The sequence below is a fragment of the Triturus cristatus genome, chromosome 7 (genome assembly GCF_964204655.1).
Source record: "Triturus cristatus chromosome 7, aTriCri1.1, whole genome shotgun sequence".
Lineage (NCBI taxonomy): Eukaryota > Metazoa > Chordata > Amphibia > Caudata > Salamandridae > Triturus > Triturus cristatus.
Genome location: NC_140590.1, coordinates 932045097 through 932062069, shown reverse-complemented (window position 1 = coordinate 932062069; position 16973 = coordinate 932045097). Strand labels below are relative to the sequence as shown.

General features: G+C 49.1%; 1 protein-coding gene across 1 annotated transcript in view; it reads left to right on the top strand.

Annotated features, from left to right (window-relative positions):
- The window catches only part of HSPA9 (heat shock protein family A (Hsp70) member 9), a 369556-nt gene that overhangs the window by 174093 nt on the left and 178490 nt on the right, over nucleotides 1-16973 (top strand). The window contains exon 9 of the mRNA XM_085617883.1: nucleotides 16680-16772. Within this exon, the coding sequence (XP_085474009.1) occupies nucleotides 16680-16772 (93 nt within the window). The remainder of the gene's footprint in view (nucleotides 1-16679; nucleotides 16773-16973) is intronic.

Here is a 16973-nt window from a genome sequence, read left to right as displayed (position 1 = left end):
CTATCTTTAGTTCCACATCAAAAGCTACGCCTCTCCCCGGATCTATTAACCCAGAACCATGGAGAAATCAGACACCCAGATCCTCAAACACTGAACCTAGCGATCTGGCTCCTGAGGTCCTAGAGTTCGGTTACCTCAATCTCCCTCCAGACTGTATGAATATCATAAGGGAAGCCAGACGACCTACTACTAGAGCGTGTTATGCCGCTAAATGGAAACGATTTGCCATCTACTGCGCTAATAATAACATACATCCATTGGATGCTTCCATCCAAAACATCATTTGCTATCTACTACACTTGCAAAGATGCAATCTAGCGTATTCCTCTATACGTTTACACCTAGCAGCCTTGGCAGCCTACTTGCAAAATAGGCAACACCTGTCCCTTTTTAAGGTACCAGCCATCAAAGCGTTTATGGAAGGTCTCAAAAGAATTCTTCCCCCAAGATTGCCACCTGCACCAGTGTGGAATCTCAATGTGGTTCTAACAAGACTCATGGGTCCCCCATTTGAACCTATGCACAAATGTGAATTGCAATTCCTAACATGGAAGGTAGCCTTCCTTATCGCAATCACTTCCCTCCGCAGAGTAAGTGAAATACAAGCCCTTACACTCGAGGAACCTTTCTTACAACTACACCGTAACAAAGTGGTTCTTAGGACAAACCCTAAATTTCTTCCAAAAGTGATTTCCCCTTTCCACCTTAACCAATCAGTAGAACTACCGGTCTTCTTCCCAAATCCAGACTCGGTAGCTGAAAGGGCCCTACATACCTTAGATGTTAAAAGAGCCTTGCTTTATTACATCGACAGGACAAAACCTTTTCGAAAGACAAAACAACTCTTTGTTGCTTTCGCGCCACCACACAAAGGCAACCCGATCTCCAAATCAGGAATAGCCCGGTGGATAGTTAAATGCATCCAAATATGCTACCTCAAGGCTAAACGTACACTTACAGTTCCCCCTAGGGCGCACTCCACGCGTAAAATAGGGGCTTCTATGGCCTTCTTAGGCAATATTCCCTTAGAAGACATTTGCAAGGCAGCCACATGGTCTACCACGCATACCTTCACTAAACACTATTGTGTTGACGTGCAGGCCAAACAACAGGCCTCCGTGGGCCAGGCTGTCCTAAAAACTTTATTTCAAGCTGCTGCAACGGATACAGGCGACCACCGCTAAGGGGAGCACTGCTGTATAATCTATCCTCAGTGTGTGATCTGCAGCTCATATGCCTCGAACGGAATATGCTACTTACCAGTATGCATCTGTTCTTAGCATGTAGAGCTGCAGAGTCACACACGCCCGCCCGCCTCCCCGGGACCTGTATCTGTTCCAGCATCCGTCTTAGACATTACACATGGACATCCTTTCTTTCTTTTCTATATACTCCATCTTTTCCCATCATGGCGAAAAACAATCTGCCGATGGAGTGGATGCCCATGCGCACTGTTGTCCAGGGGAGGAGTCACCAACCTCGTGACCAAAGGCTTCTTCCGAAGACAACAACAACCTGCAATCATCCGAGCCCAACACCAGATGGCGATCTTATCCTCAGTGTGTGACTCTGCAGCTCTACATGCCAAGAACAGATGCATACTGGTAAGTAGCATATTCCTTCCGGTCCAGGGAAGACATGGCTTGGCAGTTCGGGCTGGACTGTTCCCATGAGGCACAGGGTCAGACTGATTTTCATATGGCCATGTCTGAACTGGGGTGGCAGAGTGGGCTAAAGAACGGTGATGGATTAAACCCAGATCAGTTGACTGGGGGTGAGTGCTTGCAATGTTCAACACTCCGTCCATCATTTCCTTTGGTTTTTGCTTTGTTCGCCATAAGTTGGCAGGGTATGCTCAGACGTGAGTCCCTTGCTCACTTTGCCACTGGATTCAAGCAAGCCTGGCTGAAGACGGCTGAAATGCCAGAAACCGGTCCTAGGAAGCTTGTTTCCGGTCCAGGGAAGACATGGCTTGGCAGTTCGGGCTGGTTTTCATATGGCCATGTCTGAACTGGGGTGGCAGAGTGGGCTAAAGAACGGTGATGGATTAAACCCAGATCAGTTGACTGGGGGTGAGTGCTTGCAATGTTCAACACTCCGTCCATCATTTCCTTTGGTTTTAGCTACTGTGGCGGCACATCTACGGAGGCAGCACATACACGTCTACCCTTACCTGGACGACTGGCTCGTTCAAGCGAAGTCAGCCCAGCAATGTGCCAGCCACATGTCCCGCACCATTCACCTCCTTCACAGTCTGGGGTTCTCACTAAATTACCCAAAATCCCATCTCCAGCCCGCACACGTACAACAGTACCTAGGTGCGACTATAGACACTCTGGCGGCCACAGCTCAGCCAAATTTAGTGAGGATCAACAGCATGCAAATGCTGATCTCCAGGTTCAAACCCCAACACTCACTTCCAGCACAAGTGTTCATGCAGTTGATAGGCATGATGGCCTCCTGCATTTTCATAGACCCACGCAAGATTACATATGCGCCCGCTTCAGGAGTGCCTAGCACGTCAGTGGAATCAGGCTCAAGGACAGTTGAAAGACCTAGTGTTGGTGAGCGGTCGGGCATACAACTCTCTGCATTGGTGGAATCCTCAAAACCTTTGCAAGGGCCGACCGTTCCAAGAGCCTGTTCCACAAATAGTACTGACAGCGGACGCGTCTCTCCAAGGATGGGGAGCTCATGTACTCCACTACACAGTGCAGGGACTATGGACGACACAACAGAAGAAGATGCACATCAACCTTCTGGAACTGATGGCAATCTTCCTGGCCATGGAGGCATTCAAAGTACATCTATGCAACAAAGTCGTGTTGATCCGGACGGACAACATGACTGCTATGTACTACATACAGAAGCAGGGAGGAACACACTCTCCACAGTTGTCTCATCTGGCTCAGAGCATGTGGAAGTGGGCCATTCAGAGGAACATGTTCCTCATGGCAGAGCACCTCCCGGGCAAGGACAACCAGATGGCGGATCTGCTCAGCAGACACAGCCACCAGATGCACGAGTGGGAGTTACACCCATCAGTACTCCAACCGTACTTCCAGCAGTGGGGTCATCCAGAGATAGACCTCTTCGCCACAAGCGAAAATGCCAAAGCTTTGCCGCCAGGTTCCCACATCCACAGTCGCAGGGCAATGCGATATGGATGAACTGGTCCGGCAGATTTGCGTACGCTTTTCCCCCAGCGCCGTTGATACCGCTGGCGGCTCGCAAACTCAGACAACACTCCCTGACACTCGTCCTAGTTGCTCCTACGTGGGCACGCCAGCCATGGTACACCACCTTCCTCGAACTTTCCGTGGTGCCGCATCAAAGGCTGCGGATCAAACCCGCGCATTTAACGCAGAACCATGGAGAGATTCAGCACCCAGATCCGCAACAGCTGAACCTGGCAATCTGGCTCCTGAAGTCCTAGAGTTTGGCTACCTCAACCTGCCACCTGACTGTATGGACATCATCAAGGAGGCCAGGAGACCCACTACGAGAGCTTGCTATGCAGCCAAATGGAAAAGGTTCGTCATTTATTGCAGTAATAATGACATTAACCCGCTGGACGCATCCATCCAAAACATCATTTGTTACCTCTTACACCTATACCGATGCAATCTGGCGTACACCTCTATACGTGTCCATTTGACCGCAATATCAGCCTATCTACAAACCAGGCAGCACCTCTCTCTATTCTGAGTGCCTGCCATCAAAGCATTCTTGGAAGGCCTCAAACGAGTCATTCCACCAAGCCACCCACCGGCTCTAATGTGGAACCTCAACCTGGTCCTCACACGCCTGATGGGTCCACCCTTTGAACCTCTCCACTCATGCGAGATTCAATTCCTCACCTGGAAAGTAGCTTTCCTGGTAGCAATCACTTCTTTAAGAAGGGTTAGTGAACTCCAGGCACTAACAGTTCAAGAGCCATTTATACAGGTTCACGCCAACAGGGTCGTACTACGTACCAACCCCAAATTCATGCCCAAGGTAATCTCGCAGTTCCACATGAATCAAACTATTGAACTGCCCGTTTTCTTCCAAAACCCACAAACTGTCGCGGAACGAGCACTCCATACACTAGACGTAAGGAGGGCCCTCATGTACTACATCGACAGGACTAAACCCTTTAGGAAGACAAAACAACTGTTCGTTGCCTTTGCCCCACACCACAAGGGTAACGCCATCTCCAAAGCAGGAATAGCCAGATGGATAGTTAAGTGTATTCAAATTTGTTATCAAAAGGCAAAACGCACATTAACTATTCCCCCACGAGCCCACTCAACACGTAAGTTAGAGGCCTCCATGGCTTTTCTAGGAAATATTCCCCTGCATGATATATGTAGAGCAGCCACCTGGTCCACTACACACACATTTACCAAACACTATTGTGTAGATGTGCAATCAAAACAGCAGGCAGCTGTAGGACAGGCTGTTCTCAAAACCCTTTTTCAGACCGCTGCAGCTGGCACTGGTAGCCGCCGCTAATAGAGGGCACTGCTATACATTCTATGCACAGATATGAATTCAGCAGCCCACATGCCTCGAACTGAATATGCTACTTACCAGTATGCATCTGTTCTTGGCATGTAGGGCTGCTGACATTCATATCACCCTCCCTCCTCCCCGGCGCCTGTAGCAGCTGCAGCTCTCAGAATTACTGTAAGCATGGTCATCACTTTTCTGTATCTACTCCATCACTGCCACAATGGTGAAAAACAATCTGAGGATGGAGAGGATGCCCATGCGCACTGTAGTCCAGGGGAGGAGTCACCTATCCCAGGATACCTCGAAGACTCTTCCAGGACAACAACGTGCAAACATCCGGACCAAACACTAGGCGGCGATCTATGCACAGATATGAATGTCAGCAGCCCTACATGCCAAGAACAGATGCATACTGGTAAGTAGCATATTCAATACTGTTCCTTAATAGGTACAAGGTGTACAGAGTCCACAGTCCCCAAGGGTTTGGCACAGGCTAAAGTTAGATATAACCTTACTCGCTAAAGTGGTAGCTTGGTCGAGCAGTAAGGCAGTATCAGAGGACAGTGTAAAGCATTTGTTGTACACACCCAGTCAGCAAATGGTCTCACACACTAAATAACTGAACTCTAGGCCAATGGTTTATATAAAAAAAATATATGCTTGTTTTATTTTAGAACCAACACTTGGCATTAAAATATACTGTTCGAGGCATATGAGCTGCAGATTGTACACTTAGCATAGATCGCCATCTGGTGTTGGGCCCGGATGTTTGCAGTTTGTTTTTGTTCTTTGGACAGTCTTTGGAAGTCACGAGTTCGGTGACTCCTCCTTCGGTCCGTACTGCGCATGGGCTTCGGCTCCATCCTCAGATTGTTTTTTTCCGCCATCGGGCTCGGATGTGATACTTCGTGCTCCGGCTTCGAACTTCTACGGTTCCAGCCTCGACGGAAAATCCTCGTTCTTCGAGTTTCTTCATCATATCTTCATCTCTCGAAGCGGCACTTTTCTCCATCCCGTGCACCGGCCTTCGGGCCCTCCTCGACTCCGGTCCCGGCCGATGGAAAGGACTCCGTTCAAAAAGTGCCCAAAATGTGGGTCTAAATTTCCCCACACCGACCTCCATCAGGTGTGTAACCTTTGCCTCTCTCCAGAACACGAGGCTAGAGACTGCCCCGCCTGTAAGTCTTTTCGATCAAAAAAGACCATCCGGGATCGAAGAGCTCGACGCACCATGGCGCACTCCTCGACCGCGGCTCCACCGGACATCTTCGGAGACGACGCCGAAGCTTCGGGGCAACTACACACCCAGCAGGAGGACGACGTCGTCAGCGCTTCCGAGGCCGACGACTCCGACGTGGAGGACATCACACCGGCGCAGCGGGTAGTGAGTACTGTACCCCCTCCCACCCCCGCGCCCAAAACCAAAGAGACTCAGGTTACACCCTCGCCTGCAGGCCTGGGCAAAACCAAGCACACAGCTTCTATCACCCCACCTTCGGGCCCGGTGTCGAAGCCTCAGAAGTCTCACGGCAGCTCGGGCTCGAGCCAGCCGATGCCTGGTGCCGAAAAACACCATTCGGCACCGAAGAAAGGGATACCCAGCTCGACTCCGAAGCCACCGGTGCCGAAGCCTGGACTTTCGGTGCCGACCAAACACAAACACAAATCTGTCGGCACCGACGCTCCGGCGCCGAAAACTCCTTCGACGCCGAAAAAACCGGAGGCTCCAAAAAAGCATGGCGCACAGAAACCATCGAAGCCCTCGGCTCCGAAACCATCGGTGCCAGCGGACGATTCGGCGCCACTGGCTCTGTTCACACCAGACCCTTTGCAAAAGACTCTATCTAAAGATCCAAAGACTGGGCTATTGACTTTAATTATCAAGAAAAGACGCCTTGACACACCGGCTCCTCCTCCACCACCCAACCGGAAGGACTCTGCTACTTCTCCCCTCAGAGTGCCCTCCCCACTACCACCTCCCCTAACTCCTCCACCTCCTCCACCCCCTCCCCCTCCCAGGTCTCCGCCACCTTTACCTCATTACTCTCCGACCCCGTCCCCAGATCCGGACGACGGGGACCCGGACAATTACCCGGCGGACGCCCCAATGGATCCCACTCCACCGGGGACGCCAGACCCATGGGAAGACTACCACAACCCTGACATACCTGATATGCCTCAGGACGACCTATACCCATCCAGGCCGTCCCCTCCAGAGGACTCCTTAGGGTTTCATCACTTAGTGCAGCGAGCAGCACACTACCATGGGGTGGACATGCACAGCGAACCAGTGGAAGACGACTTCCTACTGGACACGTTTGACATTCAGGACAAATCCACGTCTATCTTGCCCATGCTTAAAGGTGTCACCAAGCATGCTGCAGAGGTATTCAGAGACCCTGTCAGGGCCAGGGTACTGAACCCTAGAATAGAAAAAAAGTACAAGGCGGCACCCACAGACCCTGCATACATTAAGGGCCCTGCTCCCTTAGATTCCCTAGTTGTCTCCACAGCTAGAAAGCGGGCTAACTCCCAGTCCTCAGGAGAAGCCCCGCCGCCAGACAAGGAATCCAAACTTTTAGACGCGTCTGGCAAACGCACCGCCTCCCAAGCTGCAAACAAGTGGCGCATTGCGAATACACAAGCGCTACTTGCGCGCTATAACAGAGCACACTACGACGAACTTGAGGCTCTTATGCAGCACCTCCCCGAAAAACACAAGCGCAAGGCTCATGACCTGATACAGTAAGGTAAACTAATCACAAACACCTCCATAGTGTGCCCTCGATGCAGCCGACACTGCTTCTAGAGCCATAATTACCAGTGTCCTGCTTCGTCGTCATGCCTGGCTCAGGATCTCAGGGTTCAAGCCTGAAGTCCAGGCGTCCATACTAAATCACCCTTTTGACCAACAAACTCTTTGGGCCAAAGGTGGACGAAGCGTTGGAAAAGATGAAAAAGGACACAGACACAGCAAAGTCTATGGGGGCACTCAAACACAGGCCCCTAAACGTTCCTTTCGACGCTCATCCTTTCGTGGCACAGGCAGAGGCTTCTCCACCGATAGCGCCTCTACCTCCTACAAGTCCCCTCCTCAAAATACCTTTTCAAAGGGCAACCAAAGGGGTGGTTACAGAGGCAACAACAATAAGGGCAGGGGCAAAACTAACACCACCCGTTCGGCCACCCCGCCCGCACAATGACTTCCCTCCGCTCCCCCCAGACCATCCCACTCCGGTCGGGGGCAGACTACAAAACTTTATCCACGCATGGGAATCCATAACATCGGACAAATGGGTGACCCAAATTATTCGGTCAGGGTACTGTCTCGAGTTAACATCTACCCCACCCAATATCCCACCAAGGCACCGTCCAATGTCTCAAGAACATTCCACACTGCTCAAACAGGAGGTGCTCTCCCTCCTCCAAAAACATGCTATAGAGCAGGTCCCCGTCAATCAGCAAAATCTAGGGGTCTACTCTCTGTATTTCCTAATACCGAAGAAAGACGGGACCCTGAGGCCCATTCTGGACCTCCGGCCTCTAAATGCATACATACATTCAGACCATTTCCACATGGTCACCCTACAACAGGTCCTCCCGTTCCTCTGTCAGGGAGACTTTCTCACTACCTTGGATCTGAAAGACGCATACTTTCACATTCCAATACACCCTTCTCACAGGAAGTACCTCAGGTTCGTGGTGGACGGTCAGCATTACCAATTCACGGTTCTCCCCTTCGGGGTCACCACCGCACCACGGGTGTTTACCAAATGCCTAGCGGTAGTAGCAGCACACCTCAGACGCCAACACATTCACGTCTTCCCTTACTTAGACGACTGGCTCATAAAAGCCGCGTCCTACCACCAATGTGTGCAACATACAAACCGCACCATCCAGCTGCTCCACCAACTAGGCTTCACGGTGAACTACCAAAAGTCCCACCTTGTACCATCTCACACAAAGCAATATCTCGGGGCCACTATAGACACCTCCAAAGGTATTGCCTATCCAAACTCAGCCAGGATCGCAAGCATACAAGCTTTGCGCAAAACATTCATTCCTCAACACTCTCTTGCAGCAAGAGTGTTTATGAAGCTCATAGGAATGATGGCGTCTTGCATTTTCATAGTGCCCCATGCAAGACTCCACATGCGTCCACTTCAAGAGTGCCTAGCGCAACAGTGGAACCAGGCCCAGGGTCAGCTAACGGATCTGGTGTTGGAGGACGGCCGCACCCATCACTCTCTGCAGTGGTGGAACACCACAAACCTTTCCAAAGGGCGGCCGTTCCTGGACCCGGTTCCTCAGGTGATTCTAACAGCGGACGCATCGCTCTCCGGCTGGGGAGCGCACCTCCTACACCTCACAATGCAAGGTCTATGGACACCACAGCAAAAATCGCTCCACATCAACCATCTGGAGCTCTTGGCGATCTTTCTAGCCCTAAAATCTTTCCGAAAACAGATACCGGCCAAAGCAGTCCTCATTCGCACAGACATGACTGCAATGTATTATATCCAAAAACAGGGGGGGACACACTCTCCCCAGCTCTCCCGCTTAGCCCAGAGCATATGGAGATGGGCAATTCCCCAAAACATCTTTCTCCTGGCACAGCACGTTCCAGGCGTACAAAACACCATGGCAGATCTGCTCAGCAGACAAACGCAACAACTACACGAATGGGAACTGCATCCACAAGTTCTTCACCCATTCTTCCAACAGTGGGGGCATCCTCAGATAGACCTCTTCGCCACCCACGAAAACAAAAAATGCCCAAGCTTCGCCGCCAGATACCCACACCCATTGTCCAAGGGCAATGCGATATGGATGAACTGGTCAGGCAGATTTGCATACGCCTTTCCACCTCTCCCACTAATTCCATTAGTGGTAAGGAAGCTACAACAGCACTCCCCCACACTCATTCTAGTAGCTCCAACGTGGGCCAGGCAGCCGTGGTACACCACACTACTACAACTATCAGTGGTACCACATCAAAAACTGCACCTGTCCCCATGCCTCCTAACCCAGAACCATGGAGAAATCAGGCACCCGGACCCAGCTCAGCTCAACCTTGCGATCTGGCTCCTGAAATCTTAGAATTTGGATACCTTAACCTTCCCTCTGATTGCATGAACATCATCATGGAAGCTAGACGTCCTACCACTAGAGCATGCTATGCCACAAAGTGGAAAAGATTTGTAATTTACTGCCGTAACAATACAATCAACCCTTTAGATGCATCCATACAGCACATTATATGCTATCTGCTCCATCTTCACAGGTGTAACCTGGCATATTCATCCATACGCCTACACCTAGCAGCGATCGCTGCTTATCTACAAAACAGACAGCATTTATCACTGTTCAGAGTGCCCGCTATTAAAGCCTTTATGGAAGGCCTTAAACGAGTAATTCCTCCCAGGGCACCACCTTCCCCTGTATGGAATCTAAATGTAGTTCTTACACGGCTAATGGGTCCGCCCTTTGAACCAATGCATAAATGTGAGCTACAGTTTCTCACCTGGAAAACAGCTTTTCTCGTAGCTATCACTTCCCTTAGAAGGGTTGGTGAAATACAAGTGTTCACTATACAGGAACCCTTCCTACAAATACATCACAGCAAGGTCATACTTCGTACAAATCCGAAGTTTCTGCCCAAGGTCATTTCCCCCTTCCATCTCAATCAATCGGTGGAATTACCTGTCTTCTTCTCGCAACCTCAATCTGTTGCAGAAAGGGCTTTACACACACTTGATGTTAAAAGGGCTTTGCTGTACTACATACAGAGAACGCAACCTTTCAGGAAGACTAAACAATTGTTCGTCTCCTTCTCTCCACCACATAAAGGCAACCCCATCTCTAAATCAGGGATAGCTAGGTGGATTGTAAAGTGCATACAAATTTGCTATCAAAAGGCAAAAAGAACATTATCTGTTCCACCTAAAGCCCACTCTACTAGAAAGTTAGGGGCTTCTATGGCTTTTCTAGGGAACATACCCTTAGATGACATCTGCAAAGCAGCCACATGGTCAACACCGCACACCTTCACAAAACATTACTGTGTAGATGTGCATTCCAAGCAGCAAGCTAGTGTGGGCCAGGCTGTACTAAAGACACTTTTTCAAACTACTGCAACGGATACCGGTGGTCGCCGCTAAGGTTGGGTACTGCTATATAATCTATGCTAAGTGTACAATCTGCAGCTCATATGCCTCGAACGGAATATGCTACTTACCAGTATGCATCTGTTCTTGGCATGTAGAGCTGCAGAGTTGTACACGCCCACCCGCCTCCCCGGCTACCTGTATCCGTTCCAGTTCATCTTATTTAGATACAACACACATGGGTTTCTCACTGTTATTACTACGCTCCATCATTTCCCTGTTGGCGAAAAACAATCTGAGGATGGAGCCGAAGCCCATGCGCAGTACGGACCGAAGGAGGAGTCACCGAACTCGTGACTTCCAAAGACTGTCCAAAGAACAAAAACAAACTGCTAACATCCGGGCCCAACACCAGATGGCGATCTATGCTAAGTGTACAACTCTGCAGCTCTACATGCCAAGAACAGATGCATACTGGTAAGTAGCATATTCCTTCTCAGAATGAGATGCTTTATATAAATACTTTTGCAATATGCAATTGACTTTTGTAAACAGTTACAAGTGGTTGCAATGGGCAACACTATTTTAAACACAATAATGCATTGAGCTCAATGGAAATTTCAAGTTATTTGCCACAGATTACTTTTAGAATTACTTTTGGGATTCCAGGACTGGATCCTAGATTCCGTCCTGGGTCAGTACTTCGAATCAAGTGATGAAAGTCGACTTAATTACTGTGATTTTTAAACAATATTTAGCTATTTTAAAAGTTGACACTTAGAAAATATTTCAGAGAAAACAGTCAATGGTTCCCTATGGAAGACCATTCAAGTTGCAGGTACAGTATGTTCTCGTTACTTTTGTATTCCAGTACTGGGTACCTAGACTCAGTACTGGGACCTTTATCCAAAACAGGAAAGTAATTACGTTTTCAGATATTATACGATTTTTAAAGAATATTTAAAGATTGCAGAAATTGACACTTAAAAGAAATTTCATAGAAAAAACAGTCAATGATTTCCTATGGGAGAAAATTGGGTTACTGGTAAGTACAGTTGTAAGTATTTTTCAGAGTCAGTGCTGGGCACCAAGATCCAGCACTGGGAGCTCACCTAAGAGCAGGTGAGTATTTTCATTTTCGTTACTCGGCTGATTTTTGGTGAATATTGTAAGATTTGAAAAGTCCACACTTAGAAGAAATTTCAGGAAAAAGCCAGTCAGTGTTGCCCTATGAAGAAAATTGAGTTATCGGTTTAAAGGTAAGTACTCGACTGGCAGAGTTAAGGTTCTGGGCATAGACTCAGGGGTCCCTCAGGGTCAGGTAGGTACAGTTGGTTCACCCTCAGCGACTCTAGGGCGGCCGGGCGCAGAGAGAGTTAGGCCCAATGTTATCCTATGAGGGATAGGGGGGGGCCTTGGTTGGTGGCTGCTGACAAGCAAGCCACGCGGCTGTGGGAGCTGGCTCCTGGTCACTTACTCTGGGGAAGTGGGTAGGTGTAGAGGTTGCACTGCCAGGGCCACTCGGGCGGCTGGGTGCAGGCTGCTTTTGAGCCTTCGGGCGCTCAATTGATTTCAATGGGAAATCTCCGGTTTAGAAAAAGACTGCAAGCTCGGGGACGAGTTTTTTTAGGTGCCACAACCACTTCGAGTGGTAAGTTGGGAAGTTGGAGGATAGGTAGGTACCCCGCGATTGGGCCCAGGGGGCCGCGGGGCGCCGCGTGCAGGGGTGCCTTTTGGTGTTGGGAAATCTTACCCTCTGTTGATTGCTGTAGGGGGGGGCAACCTAGTTCTGAGGCTGCAGGCTTCTTCAGGAGTGTCGAGGGAGGTCCTTGGGTGCCGGACTCGGGGTCACAGTCGCCGTGGGGTCGTCCTCGTGGTCTTTGTTCACTCCGGCACTGGCCAGGCTTGGGCGGTGCAGAGTGTGCTGGGTTTGCGGTTCCGGGCTGCTGCCAGGGATTAGAGGTAGGTTTTGAGTAGAGCCTCTACTCATGGGAGTCCCAGGGGCTTAGAGCCAAGAGGTAGCCAGGTCCTCCGGGGTTTGTGAGGTTGCTGGCCACAAGAGATGCCGGGTTGGAGCAGGAGCAGGTTCGAGGGTCGAGAGGCTTGTAGGGCTGGGGCCAAAGCAGTTGGTGTCTTCCTCTTCTTAGCAGCTGCAGGGCAGGTCTTCTTTCTTCTTGCTCTTCTTTGTATATCGGCATCTGGGGAGGGAAGGTCCAGGGTGCCCCCAAGTACTAGATTTAGGGGCGTTACAGGTAGGTGAAGGGCAGGGACCAATGGGTCCCTGTCCTGGGGTGGGTACACCCCCTATCCTCCCTCCTGTGGCAGGTGGGCAGTAGCCTAGTCCTGATAGGGTAGGGCTTCCCGTCTTCAAGATGGCGAGCGCCCGGAGATGTGCTTCACCTCGCCTCCCCCACCTGATGGGTGGGGTTGGAAGGTTGGCACATCCCCTGTCCTTATTTGGGGTTTCCAGCCAAGCTTCCCGCCAGAGTGGGGGGTTGCAGTGGCCTGGGGAAGCTCAGAGGTGGCATGCCTTTGAAGCTTCCCCCTGCCCATCCTGGGGGAGGCGATTTAGCACCTCGCCCAGGATGTGCATTGTTGCAGGCCCAGGAGAGCAGGGGCTCTCCCACCCAGGGGTCCAGCAACAGGTCTGCTGTGTGGCTGCCTAGGCAGCCTCAGAGCGGACGTGGATTGTAGGTTAGGTTTAAGGGGGCATCTCTAAAATGCCCTCTGGGGTGCTTGGTACATTAAATCCTACACTGGCATCAGTGTGGGTTAATGTGCTGAGAAGTTTGATACCGAACTTCCCAGTCTTCAGTGTTGCCATTATGGTGCTGTGGAGTTCGTGTTTGACGAACTCTCAGCACCATGTACTCTTAAATGGCAGCACTGCACTTACAGTGCCCAGGAATGGACCTGGGTACTGTAGGGGCACAGGGCTCCTGCTCCTGTGCCCACACCATTGGCATAAGGCACCCAGCTAGAGGGTTGGCTGATATATGCAATGGCAGTGTAGGTGATGGACATGGCACACAGGGGATGTGTGCCATGTCGACTATTTGTTTTGTCTTGCATCCAGACACCCAGCCTGCAAAGGCTGTGTGTGTGTGTGTGTGTAAGGGTACAGGGCCTCTAAGGGTGGCACAATGAGTGCTGCAGCCCTTATAGGCCTTCCCTGGTTACAAGGCCCTGGGTAACTAGGGTACCGTTTACCAGTGGCTGGAATGTGGCCAGGGTTTGGCAATTTGGGTTTGGTTTGTTTTAGGGACGAAACATAGGCCCTGGGCACCTGATTGGCAGGAGTCCAGGGCACACTCAGTCAAAGTACATTCAGCAATTCAGCAAAAAGTAGGGGCATGCCATGCAAGAAAGATGGCACTTTCTCACAGGTGCCCCGTTGCCCAACATTGGCACTCTACACCCAGCCGCGCTAGTGCTGATGTTGGTGCCCCTTGAGTGCCTACCTGAACCTTGGTTCTACCCTCCAACTCCAGTTCTAAAACCTTTACTTACCTGTAAACTGAACACTTCATTTATCTCCATATGACTGATTGGTGGGTTTTCTCTGAAAATTCTTCTAAGTGTTGAACTGTCTTAACCTGCAACAAAACGTAACTTAGTGCCTTCACAAGCGTTAACCTGTTTAACAATGTCATGTGTTGCTTAAACTGTTTGGAGTATGTTTCATGCCAGACTAGATAAGTAATCCCAAAGTAATCTAAAAATAATTCCAAGCATTTTTGAACAGTTTACAAAATGTTTTCTCGACTTCAAAAGTAATCTGAATGTTCCTACAAAACCAGTATTCACTGTATTTTGAAAAGTAACGTATGAAGTTTAACTTACCTGCTACTAAGGAAATCTTGGTTCTAGAAATAAAACAAAGTAACTTTTTATACAAACAATTGGTCTGGATTCAGTCTTTGAGTGTGTGACCATTTCTTGACTGAGTGTGTACAACAAATGCTTAACACTACCCTCTGATAAGCCTGACTACTCGACCACACTACCACAAAAGAAAGGAAGGTATTATCTACTTTATCCTCGGCTATACCTCTGGGGATCCACTGGACTGTACAAACTATACCTTACTTCGGTATAGTATATACAGAGCTAGCTTCTTACATTGGTGGCAGTGGTGGGATCTACAACTTTACATTTGTTGGACCACTTGGTCAACACCTGATCACACGACTACAATCCAAAAATTGCCTTTAGCTCAACTCATTTTTTTGAATTGACAATTTTTTCTACATTTTTAAAAGTCTTGTTAGGGTCTTAAAATCACAATAGTTAGGGGTAAAAGCATTCTAGAAGTTTTTGACCTCTGGTGAAAAGATACCCACTATTAGTAAAACGCCTACACAGAATATGGTTGGAGATCTTGACTTCACCCCCTACCTCCATCTAGATATGACAGAGTTGAGGTCTTTGTGCAGATTTCTGACCCGTCCAAGTTCCTGGAGTTCTTGGCAGAGCATATCAGGGCCACCCTTCTGAGAGGGAAGATCCCACCTCAGAAATAGATGACACCAGTGATGGGGAGGACAACTCCCAATCTCCTCTTCTAAATGGGAAGGACAGGATCCCTGAGACCCTGACTTCAACGCTAGTACTCACAACACCTAGAACCCACACAGTTGGGTCAGGTCTTGGTGGGATTACAGAGGACAGCCTCAGTGAAGAAGACAACCTTTTAGCAAGGTTGACCAAAAGGTTAGACTTCGATTCTAGACTCCTGGCTCTGGAAAGAAAGATTAGAGGTGAGCTTACCCGCCATCAATAGTGGCAGCAATATCAAACCTTTGGAGAAAGAAAGTTCTTATGACCCTAAAATCCCCAAAGGTATTGTCCCCAAATATGAGGAAGGTGATAACATCACCAAATGGTTCACAGCCTTTGAGAGGGCTTGTGGAATAAGGCAAGTGAAGATGTCGCACTCCAGGGGGCTTTACTTTGGGAACTATTCCCTGGTAACTGCAGAGACGGATGCGGAGGCCTATGATCTCATGAAGGGCACCCAGATTGATGGCTTTGGACTCACATCTGAGGAGTAAAGAATTCGACGGGGGGTGGGGGTGGGGAGGGGGAGAGGCTCAGAAAAACCCAATCCAACCCTGGGTTGATTTCATGGACTACTCGGTAAAAACACTAATGGTTGGGGGGGGGACGGGTGAGGTAGGAGGGCTGCTGGCCTGAAGCAGCTTGTTGTCTCTCCAAAGCTGCCGGTCTGCTTGGAAATTACCTGGAGACCTCCACATGGGTTTAGGTAGAAAGGAAGACACATACAGCCATGCTGCAAATTCCCGAGATAGTGTGTGAGAAGAGTGCTTTGGGTTTTACATTGTGCCCTGTACACTTTGGTGGAACCCCTGAACTCTGTGCACAGTTTAACCACCTAGTGGCATACCATGTACAGAGCCAGCTTCCTACAACTGCTCAACAGTGTCATGGGTGTAAAGGGGTCCTCTTGTTGAGCAATTATGAAATGTACCAATATTGTGGACCTGGAACATTAGTCATGAATGTAATTTCTTAAATGTGTTAATGCGCAGTAACCTCTGACTGCCGTAAGGAGTTCAAAAAAACTTTAACAGGGACTGCAGAATTGCGAGTAACAAATGTCTACACTCTGGAACCAGGAACAGTAACAAGATACTTCATAGCCTGGACTGAGGGGCAGCAGCCACCCTCACATATATTTGGTGCACTTTGGGTGTTCCCCTTTCCAATTTAGCTGCTTGCAACTTGGAGCAGGCTCGCAGATTGTCATGTACACTGGAAGAAAAACCTAGGTAGGGTTAGGAAAATGTACATCCCAAGCTTACAGTGTCAAAGTTAGTCGGGACTCGTGTCCTAACACTCACATAGGTTTCTCAGAAATATTGTATGACCTGTGGTGATGTAAATTTGCTACCATATTTCAACCTATTCCACAGGTTTGCTGCACTGTATTTATATCAAGTCATGTTTCTTTCTTTTTAATGTACTGTTGGAGTGCCAGTACTTACGTGAATAGTTCACTCCTTAATAAGGTATCCTCTGCCTCCTATTTATTTCGTTTCATTTTATTTTTAGTCTGGTGTGGATTTAACAAAGGACAACATGGCACTCCAGAGAGTGAGAGAAGCATCTGAAAAAGCTAAATGTGAACTGTCCTCATCTGTACAGGTAATCATTCATAGCTACTAATAGCTGATAAAGTTTATTGTTGTATGCAAGGTTGATAGAGAGGTTCATCTGGTAGCTGCAGATTAATGTTTTTGCACTGCTGCCAGATTTCCATTTTAGTAATTTGTAATCCTACTTCCTCCCTTCCTGAGATATTCTCTCCCCGGTCTAAACTTTAAATAAACCAGTCTTGTGGAAAGT